The sequence below is a fragment of the Capra hircus genome, chromosome 15 (assembly GCF_001704415.2).
Source record: "Capra hircus breed San Clemente chromosome 15, ASM170441v1, whole genome shotgun sequence".
Lineage (NCBI taxonomy): Eukaryota > Metazoa > Chordata > Mammalia > Artiodactyla > Bovidae > Capra > Capra hircus.
The window spans coordinates 18,649,089-18,670,715 of NC_030822.1; the positions used below are offsets into that span (position 1 = coordinate 18,649,089).

At 45.8% G+C, this 21,627-nt stretch overlaps 1 protein-coding gene across 3 annotated transcripts in view; it reads right to left on the reverse strand.

Moving 5' to 3' along the window:
- The window catches only part of KIAA1549L (KIAA1549 like), a 308,458-nt gene that overhangs the window by 26,490 nt on the left and 260,341 nt on the right, over positions 1-21,627 (reverse strand). For all 3 annotated transcript variants that reach the window (XM_018059263.1, XM_018059262.1, XM_005690072.3), the window contains 2 exons: positions 21,233-21,362; positions 426-776 (listed from right to left, as the gene is read on the reverse strand). In XM_018059263.1, coding sequence (XP_017914752.1) covers positions 426-776; positions 21,233-21,362 — 481 coding nt within the window. The remainder of the gene's footprint in view (positions 1-425; positions 777-21,232; positions 21,363-21,627) is intronic.

The window sequence follows — 21,627 nt, forward strand, 5'->3', positions numbered from 1 at the left end:
GAGCTGGAATTCAAAGTCAAACCACCCGCCTCCAAAGCCTCTGCTTAGAACTACATGCTCCATGGCCCCCTGACATGGGGCCTTGCACTACATTTTGACATTTAAATGAGGTCCTTGCCCTTGGGGTTGTAGAAAACCACCAGTGCACAAAGAATGAGGTCTGGCCTTCACAGGAGGGATAGAAAAGGAAATTCATTCAAAAACGTGTTTCAGCTGGACATCAGGGCTTCCCGTACGCCTGTGCCCATAGGACTGAAAGCCTTAGGCTTGGATCAGGGATGGAGGACAGGATGAGAGCCCAGCAAACGTCGTCTCCAAATCCCAAGGTGGCTCATCACAAAAGTCCCCACCCTGAGACCCCGGGGGCACACCGGGGACAGGCAGATCTGATGATGATGGGCAGAGGGGAGGGATGTCTGACTTACCGGCCGGGGCAGACTGTACTGGTACACTTCTGGGCGGTAGGTCGGCACCCACTGCACCCCAGCCCTGGGCCGTGTCATGGTGCCCGGAGCGCTGGTCACCACCTCGGAGTAGGGCAGGTGCTGGGCGGAGCCGTAGGCCTCCGGGTGCCGGCCCTGGCCTGCGTGGCCCGCCGACGCCAGGCTGAAGGCCTCCTCTAGCAGCATGTGCATCTGCTGCCGGACCTCATCGATGGAGGGCTGCGAGCTCAGCGTGGAGGTCTCCGAGTGGCCTTTCACCTGCCTCGACCGGCCGTAGCCTCGGGGCTCATTCACTCTGTCAATGTTCGTTTCCTCTATGATCTCAGGCTCCGTCTGTGGGACCAAACAAACGCCCAGCGATTTGTTAGTGAACTTTCCTTCTATTCATGTTGTCTGTAACTTACTCTAAGATGTTCCATTTGGACAGGTGATATTAGGCATTTGTGCTAATTTATGTTATACCCTAGGTGCCCTCTCCAGGAATTCACACTACAGGGCTATTCGGCTAGTATTGTATCAGTGAGGCCATGCTCCAACTATCTATGTGAAATGAACCTCAGTTATTGGAGCGTAAGGAATGCACTTCTGCTGCTGCTGCTGCTAAGTCGCTTCAATCGTGTCCAACTCTGTGCGACCCCATAGACGGCAGCCCACCAGGCTCTGCGGCCCCTGGGATTCTCCAGGCAAGAACACTGGAGTGGGATGCCATTTCCTCTTCCAATGCATGAAGGTGAAAAGTGAAAGTGAAGTCACTGAGTCGTGTCCAACTCTCAGCGACCCCATGGACTGAAGCCTACCAGGCTCCTCCGTCCATGGGATTTTCCAGGCAAGAGTACTGGAGTGGGGTGCCATTGCCATCTCCAAAGGAATGCACCAGGCTTTGCTAATTAGCATAATGAGGATGAGAAATGGCTTCTCACGGATGACATTAACAATATCCTTTAAATCAGGGGCCCCCAACCTCCAGGATCTAACGCCTGACGATCTGAGGTGGAGCTGATGTAATAATAACAGAAATAAAGTGCACAATAAATGTAATGTGCTTGCATCATCCTCCTGAAACCACCCCCCCAACCCCAGCCCCAGTCCGTGGAAAAACTGTCTTCCACAAAATCTGTCCCTGGTGCCAAAAAAGGTGAGGACTGCTGCTCTAAAACCGTTCACTGACATTCTTTACCCTTATGCCTCTTAGGTAAAGGAATCCAGAACACCTTGTGGTCCACACTCAAGGGTTGGTGTTCTAGACCATAGACTAACTCTCTAAATGGTCCTGTGCCCAGGGATTGAGCGAATTGCTGGTTGCCTGATGCCATTTATCAGAGAGAGTAACAAAATCAGATCTCAAAGTGTGGAGCCCTTAGAAGCTCTAGGGTCAGGGCCCAGCAGTCAGTGCCTTAACAAGCCCTCCAGGAGATTTGGATGGTTGCTCAAGTTTGAGACCCAGCGCTCTAGAATGTTTGCCTGCCTTCTTCCAGTGAATCTTCCACTCAGGAAGCAGTTGCAGTACCCAAATGAGCAGAGGATTGGGACTTGATCAGCTTCCAGAGCAGGCTGCCTGCGCTGTCTTGTTTGCCAGCCTAGGAATGCTTATTCAATAAGCATTCATAACCTGCACGTGTGACAGGTTTTTCTCTGAGATTTGCTTTTGTAATAAGATGATGGTGGGACTGTGGAGACTAGTTAATCCACATCCACTTCAACTATGCCCACGGCTACTGCTGCTGCTGCTGCTAAGCCGCTTCAGTCGTGTCCGACTCTGTGCGACCCCATAGACGGGGGCCCACTGTCTCTGGGATTCTCCAGGCAAGAACACTGGAGTGGGTTGCCATTTCCTTCTCCAATGCATGAAAGTGAAAAGCGAAAGTGAAGTCGCTCAGTCGTCCCTGACTCTTAGCGACCCCATGGACTGCCGCCCACCAGGCTCCTCCATCCATGGGATTTTCCAGGCAAGAGTACTGGAGTGGGGTGCCATTGCCTTCTCCGATGCCCATGGCTACTACTATCTGCTAAAAGAACCTGAGAGTTCTGTGTGAATAAACTAGCATAGATTAGTTTGCCACCCTTCTCTTCATCCATGACACAACTGTCACCTTAGGAAACTTAGAAAATACAGATAGAGCAAGTGGAATAGGGCAGAGACGCCTCAGGGCAAAACCAAGAGATGAGGAACTGCTAAGTAATACCACCAAGTTGCTGTGCTCGGGGCAAATGTTGCCACAATGACCAGGTCTAAAAGGCCAGCCAAGAAGAGAAAAGACAGCACAGGAAAGCTGTTCCAACTGGAACAGTTGCTTAACTTTTTGATGTTTTGGTTTCCTCATCTGTAAAATGAGGATAATAAGACCTGCCTCAAAGGGTTTTATAAGGATTGAATAAGATGACTGAGGTAAAGAGTTTAGAACAGTAGCACATGGTAAAAACACAATAATGGTAGCTTTTATCATCGTCATAATTGTCATTATTCTTTTATTCATTCAACCACATGTTATTTATCACAAACAGAGCACTCAGATGGGCTTCTCGGTGGCACTTCTGCGTGGGAAAGAACCCGCCTGCCAACGCATGAGACAAAGAGACGTGGGTTCTATCCCTGGGTCTTGAAGATCTTGGAGGAGGGCATGGCAACCCCCTCCAGTATTCTTGCCTGAAGAATCCCACGGACAGAGGAGCCTGGCAGCCTACAGTCAATGGAGTCGCAGAGAGTCGGACACAACTGAGCAACCGAGCGCACAGGCACAGAGCACTCGGATACAGAAGAATGTGCACATTAAGAAAATGTCATCAGGGGACCCATCCATTAAGGGGAGCCCTTCCCTCCTTAAAACCTAGATGTGGAAGGTCAGAACTACATTATTTTTCATGTTTTAAAAATTTATTTACTTTTCTTTAGTCTTAATACACACACATTAGAGAAGAAATAAAATACAGAAAGCATGAAAAAGAAATTAGACATCTCCTGTAATCTTATCACACAAAATTAGGGCTTGTATAGTTCAAGATCAAAAGACAAGATTCTCTGCCAACTTGCAAGTCTAGCTTTATCAACACATTCACAAACAATGAATAATTCAGAATACTATTTTTATATCAACACAAGCAAGGATAGACTTATGGAGTAGAGTGCAAAATTACCTCCGTGATAACAAACAAGAACTCAAAGACATTTCATGCCTGGGTGTATGCCCCCAGATCCTGGGCTGCAGATGCACTGGGGCTCTTATGCCTGGGGGTTCTTTAGGAAAAGGTTTGAGATCACCCTCAGGGAAATATGCTCCCTGAAGACCCCAGAGATACCTTCTAGGGTAATGAAAACAACCTCTTTTTTTTTTTTTGGTCGTTGTTAACTTTTCATTTTTTGTATATATCTAGAGCCTGTTACACAGACTGAAGGAAGTCTGAAAGCAACTTCTGAATGACATTTTCATACAACGCTTAGAACATTCTGAATGGAACTCCAGAGCCTGAGGGACTTGAGGAGACTGTTTCACTCAAGCCCTATTTTAAGGCTGAGGAGCTGGAGGCCACAGCAGTTAAGTGACTGGCCCAATGTCTACACAGCGGGCAGTGGCTCAGTCTTGCTCTCCCAGCTCCAGTCCCAGGCACACCGTGTTGCACCCCCTGCCTCTCACAGCTCCCTGTCAGTACTGGTTGCCACCCACACACTGCCCTTCCCCCTGACATCTCTAGTCTCCCTGATAAATAATGGATTAGCAGCAGCAGCAGCCGCAGGGCTACACTGCTCCCAGGTGGGAGATGAATGGCGCTGAGGCAGGCTATGAATCTCCCCTCCCGTCAGCTGTGCTCTGCATTTCCAGTCATACTGGTGGGTCTCTTATTATGTGAATTTATAGCTGTGCCTTCAGCAGAGCCAAAACAAACTTCTTAGCAACAACTTCCTACTCACCCATTTTCCTAGGATCCCTGGGGTGGGGCCGTACTGAACTGGGGAGGGGGTTCTCTGAGCAAGGCTTGGGGAAGACATTATCTTTGCCAGGGAGGTAGAGATACATTCTGTAGAATCCCATGGCATCTACCCATAACACCCCAATGGAATCAACCTCTGCTCACCCCGCTCGAGTTTTCTTCTTGTGCTGCGGTGTCCCTTTAACTGGAGGGACAGAGTCATAACCCAAGTATGACCTCAACAGGTTTGCGCTACAGAAGTCCTATATTCCCACTATTCTCACTTGGTTGTTTAGTCTCCTGACCTCTATAGAATGGGAACAAAGCGAGCGCTCATTATTTCCTGGGATTTCCCATTTTCACATTTGATTTGCTTATTTAATCTCAAGCAAGTCTGAATGCTCTCTGAGCCCATTTTACTCATCTCTCGTGAGCTGAGAACAAGGCATTCGGCATTCAATAAAGCTTTGTGAAACTGAACCAAAATAAAAACATCTGTTTAATTAACCATGAAGTATTAATGGAAATTGAGGCTAAGATAAAGGGCCATGTTCGCCAACAAATTTCCTCCAACACTGCAGGACCACAGATAAGGTACACGAACTCCCTACGCCTCAGGCTCCTCACCTAAAAAGTGGGAGCACTAACCATGGTCTGGGATGTCCCTTCTGGTTCTTACTTTGACTCTGATTTAGGTTGATTTCTTGGACTCTGGCTGCTCTAATAGAATCCACATTCCTCCTACAATCGTGGTTCTTGGGAGAATCTGATGTCCATTCATAAGGGCAATCCCTCTTCCCTCTGTATCATCTCCCTCCCTACCTCAAAATATATGAGTAGTGATAACTTTTTTCTTTTACTTAACAGATAATCGTTGATTTCAACCCCATGATCAGCCTTGGGTTGGGAGTTGCACATATGATTAATAAGATAGTGTCATAGTCCTCAAGGAGCCCCCAGTCTTCAGAAGGAGACAAATGACACAACAATAATAATAACAGCAAGTGTTTACTGACGCTTGTGTGCCAGACACTGTTCTAAGTGCTTTATATAAATCTTACAATAATCTATGAGGCAACAACTATAGCTATTCTTATTTTACAGTTGAAAACATTATTGAGGCATTGACAGATCAAATATCTTGCCCATAATTGGTGGAGCTGCATTTTGAACCCAGAAAGTCTGATTCCAGCACCCAAGCTCTCACCCACCACTTATACAAATAGATCCAATACCGTTATCACAGATGTGGGCTCTTACAGAGGGACAGGCATCTGTGACCAGGAAGACGGATTACGAAGTAATACTTGAGATAATCTACCTCATCAGATTGGGCTTCCCAGGTGGCGCTAGTGGTGAAGAACCCGCCTGCCAGTGCAGGAGGCATAAGAGATGCAGATTCAATCCCTGGGTTGGGAAGATCCCCTGGAGGAGGGCACGGCAATCTACTTTAGCATTCTTGCCTGGAGAATCCCGTGGACAGAGGAGCCTTGTGGGTTACAGTCCATAGCGTCACACAGAGTCAGACATGACTGAAGCGACTTAACATGCGCACACACCTCATCGACTTCTATAAGGATGTAAAGCATCAATATGCAAATATCAAGTGTTTAGAAGACTGTCTGGCACATAAGCAGACACTTTCATATTGTCTGTCTCCTCCCACAAACTGGGGGCTCCATTAGGGCTGGGTCAGTGTCTTATTCCTATATCCACAGCCCCCAATTCAGAACTCTAGCCCAAAGCTGAAACCAGTAATTGCCTCTTAAGCAAAAGAACTGGACAGAGCAGGTGCTCAGAGTTCCTCAAGGACCTGAGATGTGCCAGCCCTGTGCTAGGCTTTTCCATTTATGGTCCCTCACCAGTCCCCGAGGACCATGTGGTTGTCCCCATTTTCCAGGTAAGACATATGTGTCAACTGGTTTAACCTGCTCCAAGTCCTTCTCCCATTTTTGAAAATATCTTTTTGCTTTTATTTGACAGAAAGGGGTGACAGGCACAAAGACAGATCTCAGTGTTGGCTGATGGTTGACTTGGGTACAAATGTCAGTGGCATATCTGGGACAGAGAATATATTTCTAAACCTCCTTAACTTAGGGTTTACCATACTTACTTTTCCAACCTTATAATTCTGAGAAGCACTGGGGAACTTTTTTTTTCTCAAATGATTTTTATAAATCAATCAAGATATACTTCAATAAAAATTCTAAGAATTTAATCAGGGAATGTCTGTTCATGGTAGAAAATTAGAAAACATAGATAAGCAAAAGGAACGAAATTAAAATCCACTCTAATCCTATCACCAGAAATAACAAAATGTTAACATTGTGACCTTCGTGCGTGTCCTTGCAGCTGTTTTCTATGCATATGAAAGAGAATGAAGATTATGAATGCTGGCATGTTACCAACACCCTCCCAGTTGCTCACCCACCCCACCCATCGCCCTACTCCAGTTAGCTACAAAGAATCCTGGCTTGGACCATCTCAGTTTCTCCCCTCCTCTTCTTCCAAACAGAGCCCACCACTTGGCACAAGATTCTCTGGCTTTTGTGATGGAGAACAGAAAGTACGGGAGGGCAATGAGGCAGAAGGGCAGAGGGCTGCAGGACTGTCTTAGTGGGATTTTGGGTAGCGATGCAAAAGCAGCTATGCAGCATGCGAATGGGAAAGGAATTAAGGATATTGAAAAAGTATTACTGGACATGACAGGATAGCCTTCGGGTACAGAAGCAGAAATAGGGCTTTCCTGGTGACTCACGCGATAAAGAATCTGCCTGCAATCCAGGAGACTCGAGTGCAGTCCCTGGGTCAGGAAGATCCCCTGGAGAAGGGAATGGCTACCCACTCCAGTATTCTTGCCTGGAAAAGTCCATGGACAGTGCAGCCTGGCAGGCTACAGTATATGGGGTTGCAAAGAGTCAGACACAACTGAGCAACTAACACTTTTCACTTTCTTTCATAACTATTTAAAATTTACTTTTGTTGATATAATTCTTTTGACTTAGACACACTCTTAGACTAAGCCATCTGGGTCATGATTTTACATAGTATAATCGCACACATATATATTTTGTAAATGTATATAAATTAAATGTCCCATTTAATAAAAATCCTCCTACATATATGAATATATATGGATTTATATATATAAAATAGAAATATATATATTTTGAAATCTTTTAATATAACATTGCAAATAAATATCTCTGTCAATAAAAATATGGTATTTATAGGGAATAACTTTAAAAGATTTCACTGCATTCTGTTATATGGAGTTTTCAACCTATATGTAACTATCCACTCTTTTATGTAGTTTCCCAATGAAAGTGAAATCTGTATATTGTGGTTAAAATTCTGAATATAACCATGCATTTAGCCTTATGTTAAATTCCTGGAAGTAGAATTACTGAGTTTGAGAAAACTTACATATTTAAGATTTTGGATACTTATGGTATATAAGTGAGATAGGCTGAGACTCAGGACTTTTTGCTGTAGTGTCTGCACCTTGACAAACATCTCCTCCAGCAACAAATACAAAGAAACTAAATATAAGGGACTAAAAATAACTGCATACATGTGCTGTTGGGCCAAATGATGAACAATACGATACAAGAGGGCCACAAACCAGCTGCCACTTGTGAAGTGCCAGGAGCAAAAGCAGAGCATTGCGTGATCGCTGCACTCGGGCACCACCAAGGGGGTGGGCAGACCACCTAAGCTACGCCTCCTGCCCAACCCACCAGATCCGCCCTCCCCCTCACCCCACTAAAGGAACCAGCTCACCCTCCCACCTTGGGAGCAAGCGAGGGCACCTGTTTCTGATTTTCACTCCCTTGCTTGAGTTCCTCCGCTGGCCTCTTATCAATTTCTATCAATTAAAGATCTGCAGAGTACATCATGAGAAACGCTGGGCTGGAAGAAGCATAAGCTGGAATCGAGATTGCCGGGAGAAATATCAATCACCTCAGATATGCAGATGACACCACCCTTATGGCAGAAAGTGAAGAGGAACTAAAAAGCCTCTTGATGAAAGTGAAAGAGGAGAGTGAAAAAGCTGGCCTAAAGCTCAACATTCAGAAAACGAAGATCATGGCATCTGGTTCCATTACTTCATGGCAAATAGATGGGGAAACAGTAGAAACAGTGTCAGACTTTATCTTTTGGGGGCTCTAAAATCACTGCAGATGGTGATTGCAGCCATGAAATTAAAAGACATTTACTCCTTGGAAGGAAAGTTATGACCAACCTAGATGGCATATTCAAAAGCAGAGACATTACTTTGCCAACAAAGGTCCATCTAGTCAAGGCTATGGTTTTTCCAGTGGTCATGTATGGATGTGACAGTTGGACTGTGAAGAAAGCTGAGCACCGAAGAACTGATGCTTTTGAACTGTGGTGTTGGAGAAGACTCTTGAGAGTCCCTTGGACTACCAGGAAATCCAACCAGTCCATTCTAAAGGAGATCAGTCCTGGGTGTTCATTGGAAGGACTCATGCTGAGGCTGAAACTCTAATAATTTGGCCACCTCATGCGAAGAGTTGACTCATTGGAAAAGACCCTGATGCTGCGAGGGATTGGGAGCAGGAGGAGAAGGGGATGACAGAGGATGAGATGGCTGGATGGCATCACCGACTTGATGCACATGAGTTTGAGTAGACTTGGAGTTGGTGATGGACAGGGAGGCCTGGCATGCTGCGATTCATGGGGTTGCAAGAGTCGGACACGACTGAGCGACTGAATTGAACTGAACCCTGTGTTTGGCAAAATGTGCTCTTAGAGGTCACCTTTGGAAGTGTGATCTCTGTGTCCTCAGGGCAAAGGGGGAGGGTCTCAGGTACCCCTTACAAAGCCCTTGTCCAGCCCCATCATACTGGAGAAAGGTGCCCTTTGAGGAATCCAATTCTCTCTTTAGTGAGTACAATTCTGATCACCAATGTGTAAGTTTTTTCCCCAAACAACCAATTCTTGACACCAGCTGGGTGTCCTACAGTTCAACTCAATTCAGACACTACCCGGAGAAAGCATCAGATTCCACAGGTTAAGAGCTCAGTCCCATCAGACTGCCCTCCATCCCCACCGCCCCCACCCCCCAGAGGCCAGTCCCAAGGCCAGGTTGTCACCAGTGCTTCTGACCAATGAGCTAGATAGAGAGCAGAGGTTCCAGCAACCTCCTCTTTAGGTTCAATTAACTTCCTGGAGCAGCTCAGAAAGCTCAGAGAAACATTTTACTTACTAGATTGCTGGCCCATCACTAAAAGACATAAATCGAGAACGACCAGATGGAAGAGATGCATAAGGCACTAGGGGGAAGGGCAGGGAGTTTTCATACTGTCTGAGGGTGCCACTTTCCCAGAATCGCCACCTGTTCACCAACCCAGAAGCTCTCCAAACCCACTTCTTTTAGGTTTTTATGGAGGCTCCTTTGCTTAGGCATGATTGATTAAATCACTGGCCATTGGCCATGGAACTCAATCTCCAGTTCATCCCCCCTCCCTGGCAGTGGGCATGAGGTTGGAAATCACATATTGGGCTCCACAGGCAACCAGCCGCCATCCTTAGGTGCTTTCCAGGTCACCTCTTTAACATGAAGAACATTTAATGTTCCCATCACTCAGGAAATCCCAAGGGGTTTTGGAGCTAGCTCTGGGCCAGCAGCAGGGACTAAGACCAAATAATGTATTTCTTTCTTTCTTTCTTTTTCCTTTTGGCTGTGCCAGGTTTCAGCTGTGGCATGTGGGATCTAGTTCCCTGACCAGGGATGGAAGTCCAGGCTCCCTGCATTGGGAGCATGATCTCTTAATCACTGGACCACCAGGGAAGTCCCCAAATGATATATTTCTTATTATAAATCACAATATCACAGTATGTGAGAAAATTCACAGCTGGCCTGAAGTGTCTAAAGTGTTAGAATGGAAAAGAAACAGAAAAAAGAATATCCTCCTCTCATGGAATATTAGCCATAGCAACAACAGCTAATATTCACTGTGCACCTTCTATGTGTTTTATGAGCATAATGCATTTAATCCTCACGTGCGTACTAATCCTCACGTGGATACTAAGTTGCCCCAGTTGTGTCCAACTCTTTGCGCCCCATGAACTGTAGCTGCCAGTCTCTTCTGTCCTTGGGGATTCTCCAGGCAAGAATACTGGAGTGGGTTACCATGCCCTCCTCTAGGGGATCTTCCTGACCCAGGGATCAAACACACATCCTTTATGTCTCCTGCATTGGCAGGTGGGTTCTTTAGTGCCACCTGGGAAGCCCCTTAATCCTCACAACAACCCTATAAAGCAGGTACAACTTGTATGCCCATTATCCAGTTTGAGAAACTACAGCAGGTAATGAAGTAGCCTAGCTTCACACTGTGGAGAAGGCAATGGCAACCCACTCCAGTACAGAGGAAGCTGGTAGGCTGCAGTCCATGGGGTCGCTAAGAGTCAGTCATGACTGAGCGACTTCACTTTCACTTTTCACTTTCATGCACTGGAGAAGGAAATGGCAACCCACTCCAGTGTTCTTGCCTGGAGAATCCCAGGGATGGGGGAGCCTGGTGGCTGCTGTCTATGGGGTCACACAGAGTCGGACATGACTGAAGCGACTTAGCAGCAGCAGCAGCAACAGCAGCAGCAGCAGCTTCACACTGCCAGTGTTCAACTGGGCTGGACCATGAACCAAGCCTAGCTCCAGAGGCCATGAGCATAACCATTACACAGCACTGCCTGTGAACGCTGAGAGCAATACATGAGCCAGACTCATGCGTTAGTGACAAAAACCTACTAAAAGGGACACTGAAAGTAAACATACAAGAATGGCTTTCTGTCATGGGAAGCTATTTTGCTTTTGCTCTTAAGGTGAGTCACTACCTGCTTTTTCTTATCTTCTTAGCTTAGTTGGCCCTGCAGGCAACAAGGGTTAACCCAAGCCAACACTATTCTGTAACAAAACAGGCTCTCCCCATTGCCAACTCAAATCTCCGTTTCCCTGTCCTGTCTCTTGAAAAAGCCAGACAGATTCACAAAATCCCTCTTGGTCATTCTATCTGCCTCCAAGATACAACCTTCAACAGTAGTCAGGCCTCCCCAAGCCCATGGGAAGAAGTAGTCATGGGCTCATCGCCTTGCCGATCTTTCCCTTAATGGGTGGTTAACCAAAGGTGTGTTTGTCCCAAAGCTGAGACTGGAGGGACAAGTGACATGGATGATTCTCCTGGTTTTACTCCTTAAAAGGCCCAACAGTCAATATTCCTCAAGGAGCAAGTACTGGGGTGGCCTCAGCATCCATCCACTCCTCTCCCTGGGTCTCAGGCAAGGTCTCTGTGGTGAGGGTGGGGGACTAAGCCTGTCCCAGCTCTGCCGGTGACATCTGCCTGGGTTAAATCAATCAGTGGACCCCCCTCTCCCTGCCCAGCACCCCCCACCCCAGTGATACAGGGGTAGAGTGGGCATTGGACCTACTGTGGCTCAGTTAGAGTAAAAAACCCATAAACTTTCAATTCATGGCTGAGAAAGAGATAGTCTCTCTTGGGTTGGCCAACACAGCACGTAGACACAAGGCTCGAGGCTGCTGCAGGAAATGGCTATTTCCAGTGGAGAGAACCAACCTGTGTTTGAAGCCAACATATGAGGGGGCAGCACTGCATAATGCAGAGAAAAGGAACACCAGTCCGACCAGGCCTGGATTTGCTCTACCTGGTACATGTCCTTCATGAGTACAGATAGTCTGAGTTGGGTTGGGCTTTCTCTTATTTTAGCCAAAGCATCCTAACTGATAACCACCATTTAGACTGAACTTCAAACAGTAACATGCATTTGTCTATGGTGTTGATAAGCCAGTCAAATCAGCTGTTTATATGGCTCTGAGCTGAATGCAAAAAAGCAAAATGGCTGTCTGGGGCGGCCTTACAAATAGCTGTGAAAAGAAGAGAAGCGAAAAGCAAAGGAGAAAAGGAAAGATATAAGCATCTGAATGCAGAGTTCCAAAGAATAGCAAGAAGAGATAAGAAAGCCTTCCTCAGCGATCAATGCAAAGAAATAGAGGAAAACAACAGAATGGGAAAGACTAGAGATCTCTTCAAGAAAATTAGAGATACCAAGGGAACATTTCATGCAAAGATGGGCTCGATAAAGGACGGAAATGGTATGGACCTAACAGAAGCAGAAGATATTAAGAAGAGGTGGCAAGAATACACAGAAGAGCTGTACAAAAAAGATCTTCACAATCCAGATAATCACGATGGTGTGATCACTCATCTAGAGCCAGATATCCTGGAATGTGAAGTCAAGTGGGCCTTAGAAAGCATCACTACGAACAAAGCTAGTGGAGGTGATGGAATTCCAGTTGAGCTGTTTCAAATCCTGAAAGATGATGCTGTCAAAGTGCTGCACTCAATATGCCAGCAAATTAGGAAAACTCAGCAGTGGCCACAGGACTGGAAAAGGTCAGTTTTCATTCCAATCCCAAAGAAAGGCAATGCCAAAGAATGCTCAAACTACCGCACAATTGCACTCTTCTCACATGCTAGTAAAGTAATGCTCAAAATTCTCCAAGCCAGGCTTCAGCAATACATGAACCATGAACTTCCTGATGTTCAAGCTGGTTTTAGAAAAGGCCGAGGAACCAGAGATCAAATGGCCAACATCCGCTGGATCATGGAAAAAGCAACAGAGTCCCAGAAACACATCTATTTCTGCTTTATTGACTATGCCAAAGCCTTTGACTGTGTGGATCACAATAAACTATGGAAAATTCTGAAAGAGATGGTAATACCAGACCACCTGACCTGCCTCTTGAGAAATCTGTATGCAAGTCAGGAAGCAACAGCTAGAACTGGACATGGAACAACAGACCGGTTCCAAACAGGAAAAGGAGTACGTCAAGGCTGTACATTGTCACCCTGCTTATTTAACTTATATGCAGAGTACATCATGAGAAACGCTGGGCTGGAAGAAGCACAAGCTGGAATCAAGATTGCCAGGAGAAATATCAATAACCTCAGATATGCAGATGACACCACCCTTATGGCAGAAAGTGAAGAGGAACTAAAAAGCCTCTTGATGAAAGTGAGAGAGGAGAGTGAAAAAGCTGGCTTATAAAGCTCAACATTCAGAAAACGAAGATCATGGCATCTGGTCCCATCACTTCATGGGAAATAGATGGGGAAACAGTGGAAACAGTATCAGACTTTATTTTCTTTGGCTCCAAAATCACTGCAGATGGTGACTGCAGCCATGAAATTAAAAGACGCTTACTCCTTGGAAGAAAAGTTATGACCAACCTAGAGAGTATATTCAAAAGCAGAGACATTTCTTTGCTGACTAAGGTCCGTCTAGTCAAGGCATGGTTTTTCCTGTGGTCATGTATGGATGTGAGAGTTGGACTGTGAAGAAGGCTGAGCACCGAAGAATTGATGCGTTTGAACTGTGGTGTTGGAGAAGACTCTTGAGAGTCCCTTGGACTGCAAGGAGATCCAACCAGTCCATTGTGAAGGAGATCAGCCCTGGGATTTCTTTGGAGGGAATGATGCTAAAGCTGAAACTCCAGTACTTCGGCCACCTGATGCAAAGAGTTGACTCATTGGAAAAGACTGTGATGCTGGGAGGGATTGGGGGCAGGAGGAGAAGGGGACAACAGAGGATGAGATGGCTGGATGGCATCACTGACTCGATGGACGTGAGTCTGAGTGAACTCTGGGAGTTGGTGATGGACAGGGAGGCCTGGCATGTTGCGATTCATGGGGTCGCAAAGAGTCGGACACGACTGAGCGACTGAACTGACTGAACTGAACTGAACTGAGCTAAATCTGCCCCATATTTTCAAATCTCAGCTCCAGAGTCACTTGCGGTTGACACTTGTTTGTTCGTTTGCTCAACAAATAGAGACACTGCATTTGATATGCGCTGGTTCAGATTCTGAGTGCTGAGGCTTCCAGGATGAATAAAACATGATTTATGTCCTTGGGGGGGGGGGGTTGGGGAGTAATACAAGTAAATGCACCTGGGAGGAACAGGAATAAAGAATCTGATGAAGTGAGTCCCAGGTACTAAGTCAGACTCCAGATGCGGGGTCGAGGAAAATATTCTCAAGGAGGCATTTAACCGAGTTCTGAAAGCACTGCCTGAATAGGCAGGGTTTTTGTTTTTGTTTTTTTTGGAAGATTTTTTTTTTTTCTTGATGTGGACCATTTTTAAAGTCTTTTTTGGACTTGTTACAATATTGCTTCTGTCTTAGGTTTATGTGAGATCCTAGCTCCCTGACCAGGGATGGAACCCATACCTTCTGCATTGGAAGGCAAAGTCTTAACCACTAAACAGCCAGGGAAGTCCCAAGAATAGGCAGTTCTTAACTGGGAACAGGCTTGCCCTCAAGGGACACTTGGCAGTGTCTGGAGGCATTTTGGGGCAGTCACAAGTGGGAGGGGCTATTGGCAGCTGGTGGATGGAGGCCAGAGATGCTGCTGACCATCTTATAAGCACAGGACAGCCCTCCCTCCATACAAAGAATTATCCAGCCCCTAGATCAACAGAGCCGAGGTTGAGCAACTTAAGCCAGAGGGAACGGATGTTCTGGACAGAGAGAGAAGCACGGGCAAAGATGTGGAGATGTGAAACCACAGGGCAAGTCTGGGGAGGGCGGGGAGCGCTGGAGCCAGCAGGTAGCTTAAGGAGTGGTGAGCATCAGCCAGAAGGGCATGTCAGGGCCAGCCAGAGCATCTGAGCCCTGAGCCGGAAGCTTAGGGTTTGAGTCTTTTTTTTTTTTTTTTAATTTATTCATTTTAATCAGAGCCTAATTACTTTACAATATTGTAGTCGTTTTTGCCATACATTGACATGAATCAGCCATGGGTGTACATGTGTTCCCTACACTGAACCCCCTCCCACCTCCCTCCCCATAGGGTTTGAGTCTTTTTCCCAAGCCCTGAGGAGCCGTGCTGTGCTGTGCTTAGTCGCTCACTCATGTCCAACTCGTTGTAACCCCAGGGACTGTAGCCCACCAGATTCCTCTGTCCATGGGGATTCTCCAGGCAAGAAAACTGGAGTGGGTTGCCATGCCTTCCTCCAAGGGATCTTCACAACTCAGGGATCGAACCCAGGGCTCCTGCATTTCAGGCAGATTTTTTTTACCATCTGAGCCACCAGGAGAGCCCACAAATACTGGAGTGGGTAGCCTATCCCTTCTCCAGGGGATCTTCTCAACCCAGGAATCAAACCAGAGGCTCCTGCATTGCAGGTGGATTCTATACCAGTTGAGCTTCCTCAGGGAAGCCCCCCTGAGGAGCTACTGGAGGATTTTAAACAAGGGCATGTATTTTAGAAGGATTCCTCGGGCAGCTGTGAGTGGGACAGACAGGAACAGACTTCCAGGAAGACTTCCTGTTCCCATCCAAGTTCACTACTCCAACATGTTGCGTATGTCTCTGTGTGTCCCCTCCACTAGCCTCCAAAAGCACCTTGGGGCAAGCACTAGTTAATCCACCTTTCTCTTCTCCATAGAGCCTCACACAGGTAGTACAGTGGAATCACATGTGGGGCTCAGATGCTAATACCAGCAGAGAAGGTAAAAATCATGTAGTTAAACCTTTGAAAATTCATCATCATCCACATAGTATACACGCATGGCCTGTGTGTACAATCTTATAGAAATAAGAAATAGGTCACCTATAATGCACAACACGAACAGAATATAGGCAAAAGCTAACTTTTTTTTGCAATGTTTATATTTTTTCCCTTTATCTTTCAGAGACTATATTGTGGAACTGGCAGATGTTAAACGCACATATGGTGCAATGGATCCAGTGCCCCTTGAGAAATGTTTGCTGGAAGAAATGAAGGGGTGGCAAGTACCGACGTGGGGCTCTCATTTGTCCTCTAGCTTTGGATCCTACAGGGATTCGAGGGCTCCCGTGGGCCAAGGACCAGAGTTCAGAGGAACCAGCATGGGGTGGATGGCACTGTGCTTCTCCAGACTCGAGGGTTTCTTCCGGAGCTGATGGGCACGTCTCCAGCCCTTGGCTGTCATCTGGGTATTACCCTTGCTCTCCCCTGGCCTTAGAGAGAACAGGCAGTGCCAACTCTCTCACTAGGAACTGTCCTTGGCTAAAGTGAAATGCCTCACCCAAGGACACACAAGGACTGGTCAGTACTAGAGGCCAAGAACCCAGATGCTTCTTGAAAACTTAACACAACTCTTTAGGGTTGCGTGAGTTATGTGGGGAGGTCTTGTAGGTCCTATACCACATCTCGACCTTTAACTCTGTCCAATCCTGCTTCTTTCCTTCCCTCAAGGTGTCCACACCAGAGTGTACTGGGTGCACTGACCTGCAGGAAGCAGCTGCCAGTGCAGGAGATGTATGAGACGCGGGTTCAGCCTCTGGGAAGATCCCCGGTTGGGAAGATCCCCTGGAGGAGGACATGGCAGCCCCCTCCAGTATTCTTGCCTGGAGAATCCATGGACAGAGGAGACTCGCAAGCTATAGTCCCTAGGGTCACAAAGAGTCAGACGTGACTTAGCACACATGCACACACTGGTCAAGAGGCTAAGAGGTCTCAGAGCCCAGGAGAGGCAGGATGGGTAGGTGATGCCAAGAGCAGAAGCAGACAGCATCCAGAGCACGGGAGACCAGAGAGAACCGGCGGGCAGATGGCACCTGAGTGCTCACTAAGTAAGGAAAGTTGTCTCCTGCCCACTGGGAACCCACCTGCATGGGAAGGAAGCCCAGCAGGGGAGGCCTGGCTCCAAGCAGGGCCACTAGGCCATCCTGAAACCTGACCTGCCACCCCCCCAAACCTGCAAACAAGAAACCACCTCCTGTTCCCCACATGCCAAGAGGCCTCCATTTCTGTAGATTAACAAGTCTCTTTGTGGGCAGCCACCAGCCTGGAGAGGTCTAGATGACACTGAAAGGCTCCCTTCACCACCAAACACCTCCCTCTGCCTCAGCTTCAACCAGGGAGCCTGATTTCCCATCATCAGATATTTCCCTGGGATTAAAGGACTCTATTAGAACACAACGTCCTATACATTAACATGAGATAACATATCAAGCCAGGGTTGCTGCTGCTAAGTCACTTCAGTCGTGTCTGACTCTGTGCAACCCCATAGACGGCAGCCCACCAGGCTCCCCATCCCTGGGATTCTTCAGGCAAGAACACTGGAGTGGGTTGCCATTTCCTTCTCCAAGGCATGACAGTGAAAAGTGAAAGTGAAGTCACTCAGTCGTGACCGACTCTTAGCGACCCCATGGACAGCAGCCTACCAGGCTCCTCCATCCATGGGATTTTCCAGGCAAGAGTACTAGAGTGGGGTGCCATTGCCTTCTCCACAAGCCAGGGTTATTAACAGCTTAAACTAGTCAGCAGAGGCAAGAGAAAGAAATGAAAGGCTGAGATAGGAGACCTATGTAAGTCAGTTCTAGGTGGGATGCCTAGGAGGTGATGGGGGTGGGGGCAGGGCCGACACAGAGTACGTGGTTCCGAGGGCAACAGCAGGAGGCTTCTGGTAAAGGACTGAATCCCCCAATCCAACCATTCGTTTCCCAGTGAAACCAGTGGATGGTTATACCCTTCACTGGGCACATCACGTGATACCAGGGCATCCTTGTGCTTCACCTTGGTCTCTGACTCTCATGCCAGATGGTAAGAGCAGGAGAGCCTCCCACTAACAACAGGATTTACACATTTACTGAGAAGGCCCCAGACTCCCTCTAAGCTATCTCAGGCAGTTAGGGCCCTTCTAGATCACATTGCATTCCCCTCCAAATGGAAGCCATCCAAACAACTGCGTCAGGCCCTTAGTTGCAGCATGCAGGATCTTTTCGTTGCAGTGCATGGATTCTCTAGCTGCGGTACGCCGCTTAGCTGCTCTGCAACACATGGGATCTCAGTTCCCTGACCAGGGATTGAACCCATGTCCCCTGCATTGCCAGGCAGATTTTTAACCACTGAACCACAAGGGAAATCCCTGAAATAGTAACTTTTATTTTGAAATATTAGGCTGACATTATCTTTTTTACCCACTTATGCACTGTGAGGAATTCATTTCAATTCATGTCAAAGTTAGTCTAAAGATACAGTCTGGCCTCATTAGGACTGATCCGTTTTGGACATCTTTTTAAAATCCTTTCTTCTTCTAAAAGGGATGCCTTCCTCCTAGAAAATTACTACTCAAGTGAGCCCCAGTAACTGCCAGGAGTGTACACCACGGCTTAGCTGTTAGGGATGAGAATCATTGCTGTAAAACACAGGGGTTCCCAACCCCCTTGTAGCTAAGTCTTTTCTGCATGCTCCTATTCCTCCTGCTCAGTGCAAAAAGTTCTGCAACAATGCAGGTGGCCATCAGCCCCAGGGCTGAGGTTTGCCCGTGATGAGTGTGTTTGTTGGCTTGCTCATTTATTCCTTTATTTTTACATGCAGGCATTTCCTTTGGGACTCTGACACAGGCAACCTTTGAAAAATTCACACTTAAATCAATCTTCCAGTGCTTTTGTTTCTCCCATGTTGAGTGGGTCCTTCTGGCATTCCCTCATCTGGCAGAAAAGATTTGAAAATGTTGGCCTGGCTTTAAGATGCCCAGGCCCAGTAGGACACATGACATGCCTCCAACTGAATGACCTGTTCACTGCTGAGCTACTGGGTTCTTTTGCCAGGAGTGCTTTTGCACTTTTGGAAAATCAAGATTCAGAAAATGAATACGTGCATTATTTAAAACTATGACCCTTCTTTTTCTGCTTTATCTTCAGGTCCACCTTTTGCTTGTGTGAGTTCACCATACAAGAGTTCTTGTGAGACCTGACATCTTAGAGAGATCAGAATTATAGGGCATACATTATGTAAAGACAGATATATAGTATGGTGGGGGCACATGGAAGCTGTATTAAGGGGTAGTTAAGGGGACAGGATCTGGACATGGGTAAACATATTATGTAACTGCCCGGAGCCTCAGTTTCCCATCTGTACAATGGGCATAATGAGAATAACTACTTGTCTGGTGACAGCAAATACAATTACATTATATATGTAAAAAGACTAGAATAGGGCCTGGTCTAGTGTGGGCAGTCAGGAAATTATAGCAAATACCTCTCATGTAATTAAAATGTTCAGGAGGCAGTAAAGGAAACAATTTCATTCTTAGCATCAACAGTCCAAATTCTTCAAATTGTTCCCCAGATGATCTTCATCTCTTAAGGAAACCTGTATTTGCATATGTTTTTGTGATCACATACACTTTTCAAAGAAACACATATTTTTAAAAAATTTATTGAAATGAAGTGGGCTTCCCTTAAAGTAATCTGTAATTGGAATATTTATACATGACTGTGAGAAGTAAGCAACCTCCTTTTAAAAAAATCCTCTCTCTCCTACTGTTCTAATGCAACATTCCGAAAGTATCCAGTGAACACTCCAAGTCCTGGCACAGTGGCAAAAACACCTGCAGTGTTCTCTTTTCAAGACTAACAGTGTTCTAGCCTATTTCCTCAAACTGTGAAAACGTCTATGTCTAGAACCTCATCAATACAAGAAATCTATTTATACAAGTCTTGAAAAAAACTGAGAATGCTATCACATATCAGCAGAATATTCCTGAGCAGAAGAAAAAGTTTCCCAACCTACAAGCATCCAGGAAGAATACTCACTGTTGGTAGGGAGAGATTAAATGGAAATTTCAAATGCCCTACTTTTAACCACAGGCTGATTATCAAATTGATGACCAAGCTTGGCATAAGAAATATTTGTATGAGGAGAAAATTTAACACTGAATACTTTAATCTGGAGGAGAAAAAAAAGAGATTTGCCCAAAGCATCTGGAATTTTACAAAATTAAACCACCTAACTCTTAGCTATGAAAAAGAAATAAAAGATAAGGGTATCACCACCAACACAGATATCAAGTTTAAATGTCAGGAAGGTAATTAGAAATTCAAATTAGGTATAGTATCTGTTTTAATTGGACCAACTAAAAATCCCACTTTAAGCTTTGTGGCAAAGAATGACCAATTCCGAGGAGGAAAAATCTTCTTGCTTTCAAATTAGCACCGCATGTTTAAGAAAGCAAGTGTAATTTTCAAATTACAACCTCACAATTAAAACAAAAGTTTATCTGGATATATTTGAATCATAACTCTTGTTACAGAAAATTTTGTATTTGTAATTAGAGAAACATTTTACAAGAAAAGGAAAGAAACATTTTCATAAAACCTAAGAGTATATTCGAGACCATTTGAATCTTGGGACACAATAAAGCACTACTGAACATCTTAGCATAGCATCTTTCACGTGAACTCATGAGAACAACTACACATGACAGGATGTAAGCAGTTTGATAGGAGGCACCAAACTGTTAAGTCATCACCTGGGGAATTTGATGGGATTAGACACATTTTTGCAGCCTGGAGCACCCCTGCACATAAGCATGTGCTTCATCATGTGAATTCACCAAATCGCTCTGTGGGAAATCTCATTGTTTCCATGGCATATTGAGGAGTTATGAAACCAGGAACAAATCCAGCTTCTCAACAGTGCTCTGGATTAAAAGACGCCTATGTTCAAATGAATTCTAACCCACGGCCATGGTTCCTACTGAGTTTCTAAGAACAAAGGGGAAAAAATTAAGGACATTTAGCATTGCTGTTGAGCTTAAGGTCAATAAAGTACTATTCATAAAATGGTTGAATTTAGACCTTGAGATTCTTTGTACAATAATTTGTTACTCTGATACATTCCAATTAGTCTTACTTTGCAAAAGAGGAAATAAGGAGTAATAAAATAGAAAACATTTTAGTGTATTTTTAAATTCTACTAATATTCAATAAACTGAAATATGACAGAATGCTCTATCCCCTTTGCATTCAGGAAAAAGCAAAGCTTGCATTCACCTCTGCCCACCAGACACTTACATCGTATCCACTGTTACGTATCCCACGCCGGGGTCGCTCCCGAGTTACCAGAAGGTCCATCTCTGTTTCCCCTGGACTCGGGCTGTTCAGAGATTGCCGGCTCCGGTAGACAGAGTTCTTCATCTGTTGCCTGAAGAAAATTCAACAACTGTTATGATGCAGCAAATACCCTGACAGATGGAATTCTCCACTGATCCAAACTACAGGCAACCAATGAAGGCTTTGGATTTGCCTCGCGAATCTCAGAATTGATGGTATTTGTTCCCTGGCCATCAGGAACTATAGAAAGAGTGGAATAAAGATCCCCCGACCCCCCACCCAGATGCTGTAACCATTTGGCTGAATTGTAAGTGCCCTTCTATATGGAAACTAGGTAACTCTAATCAATTGTATCA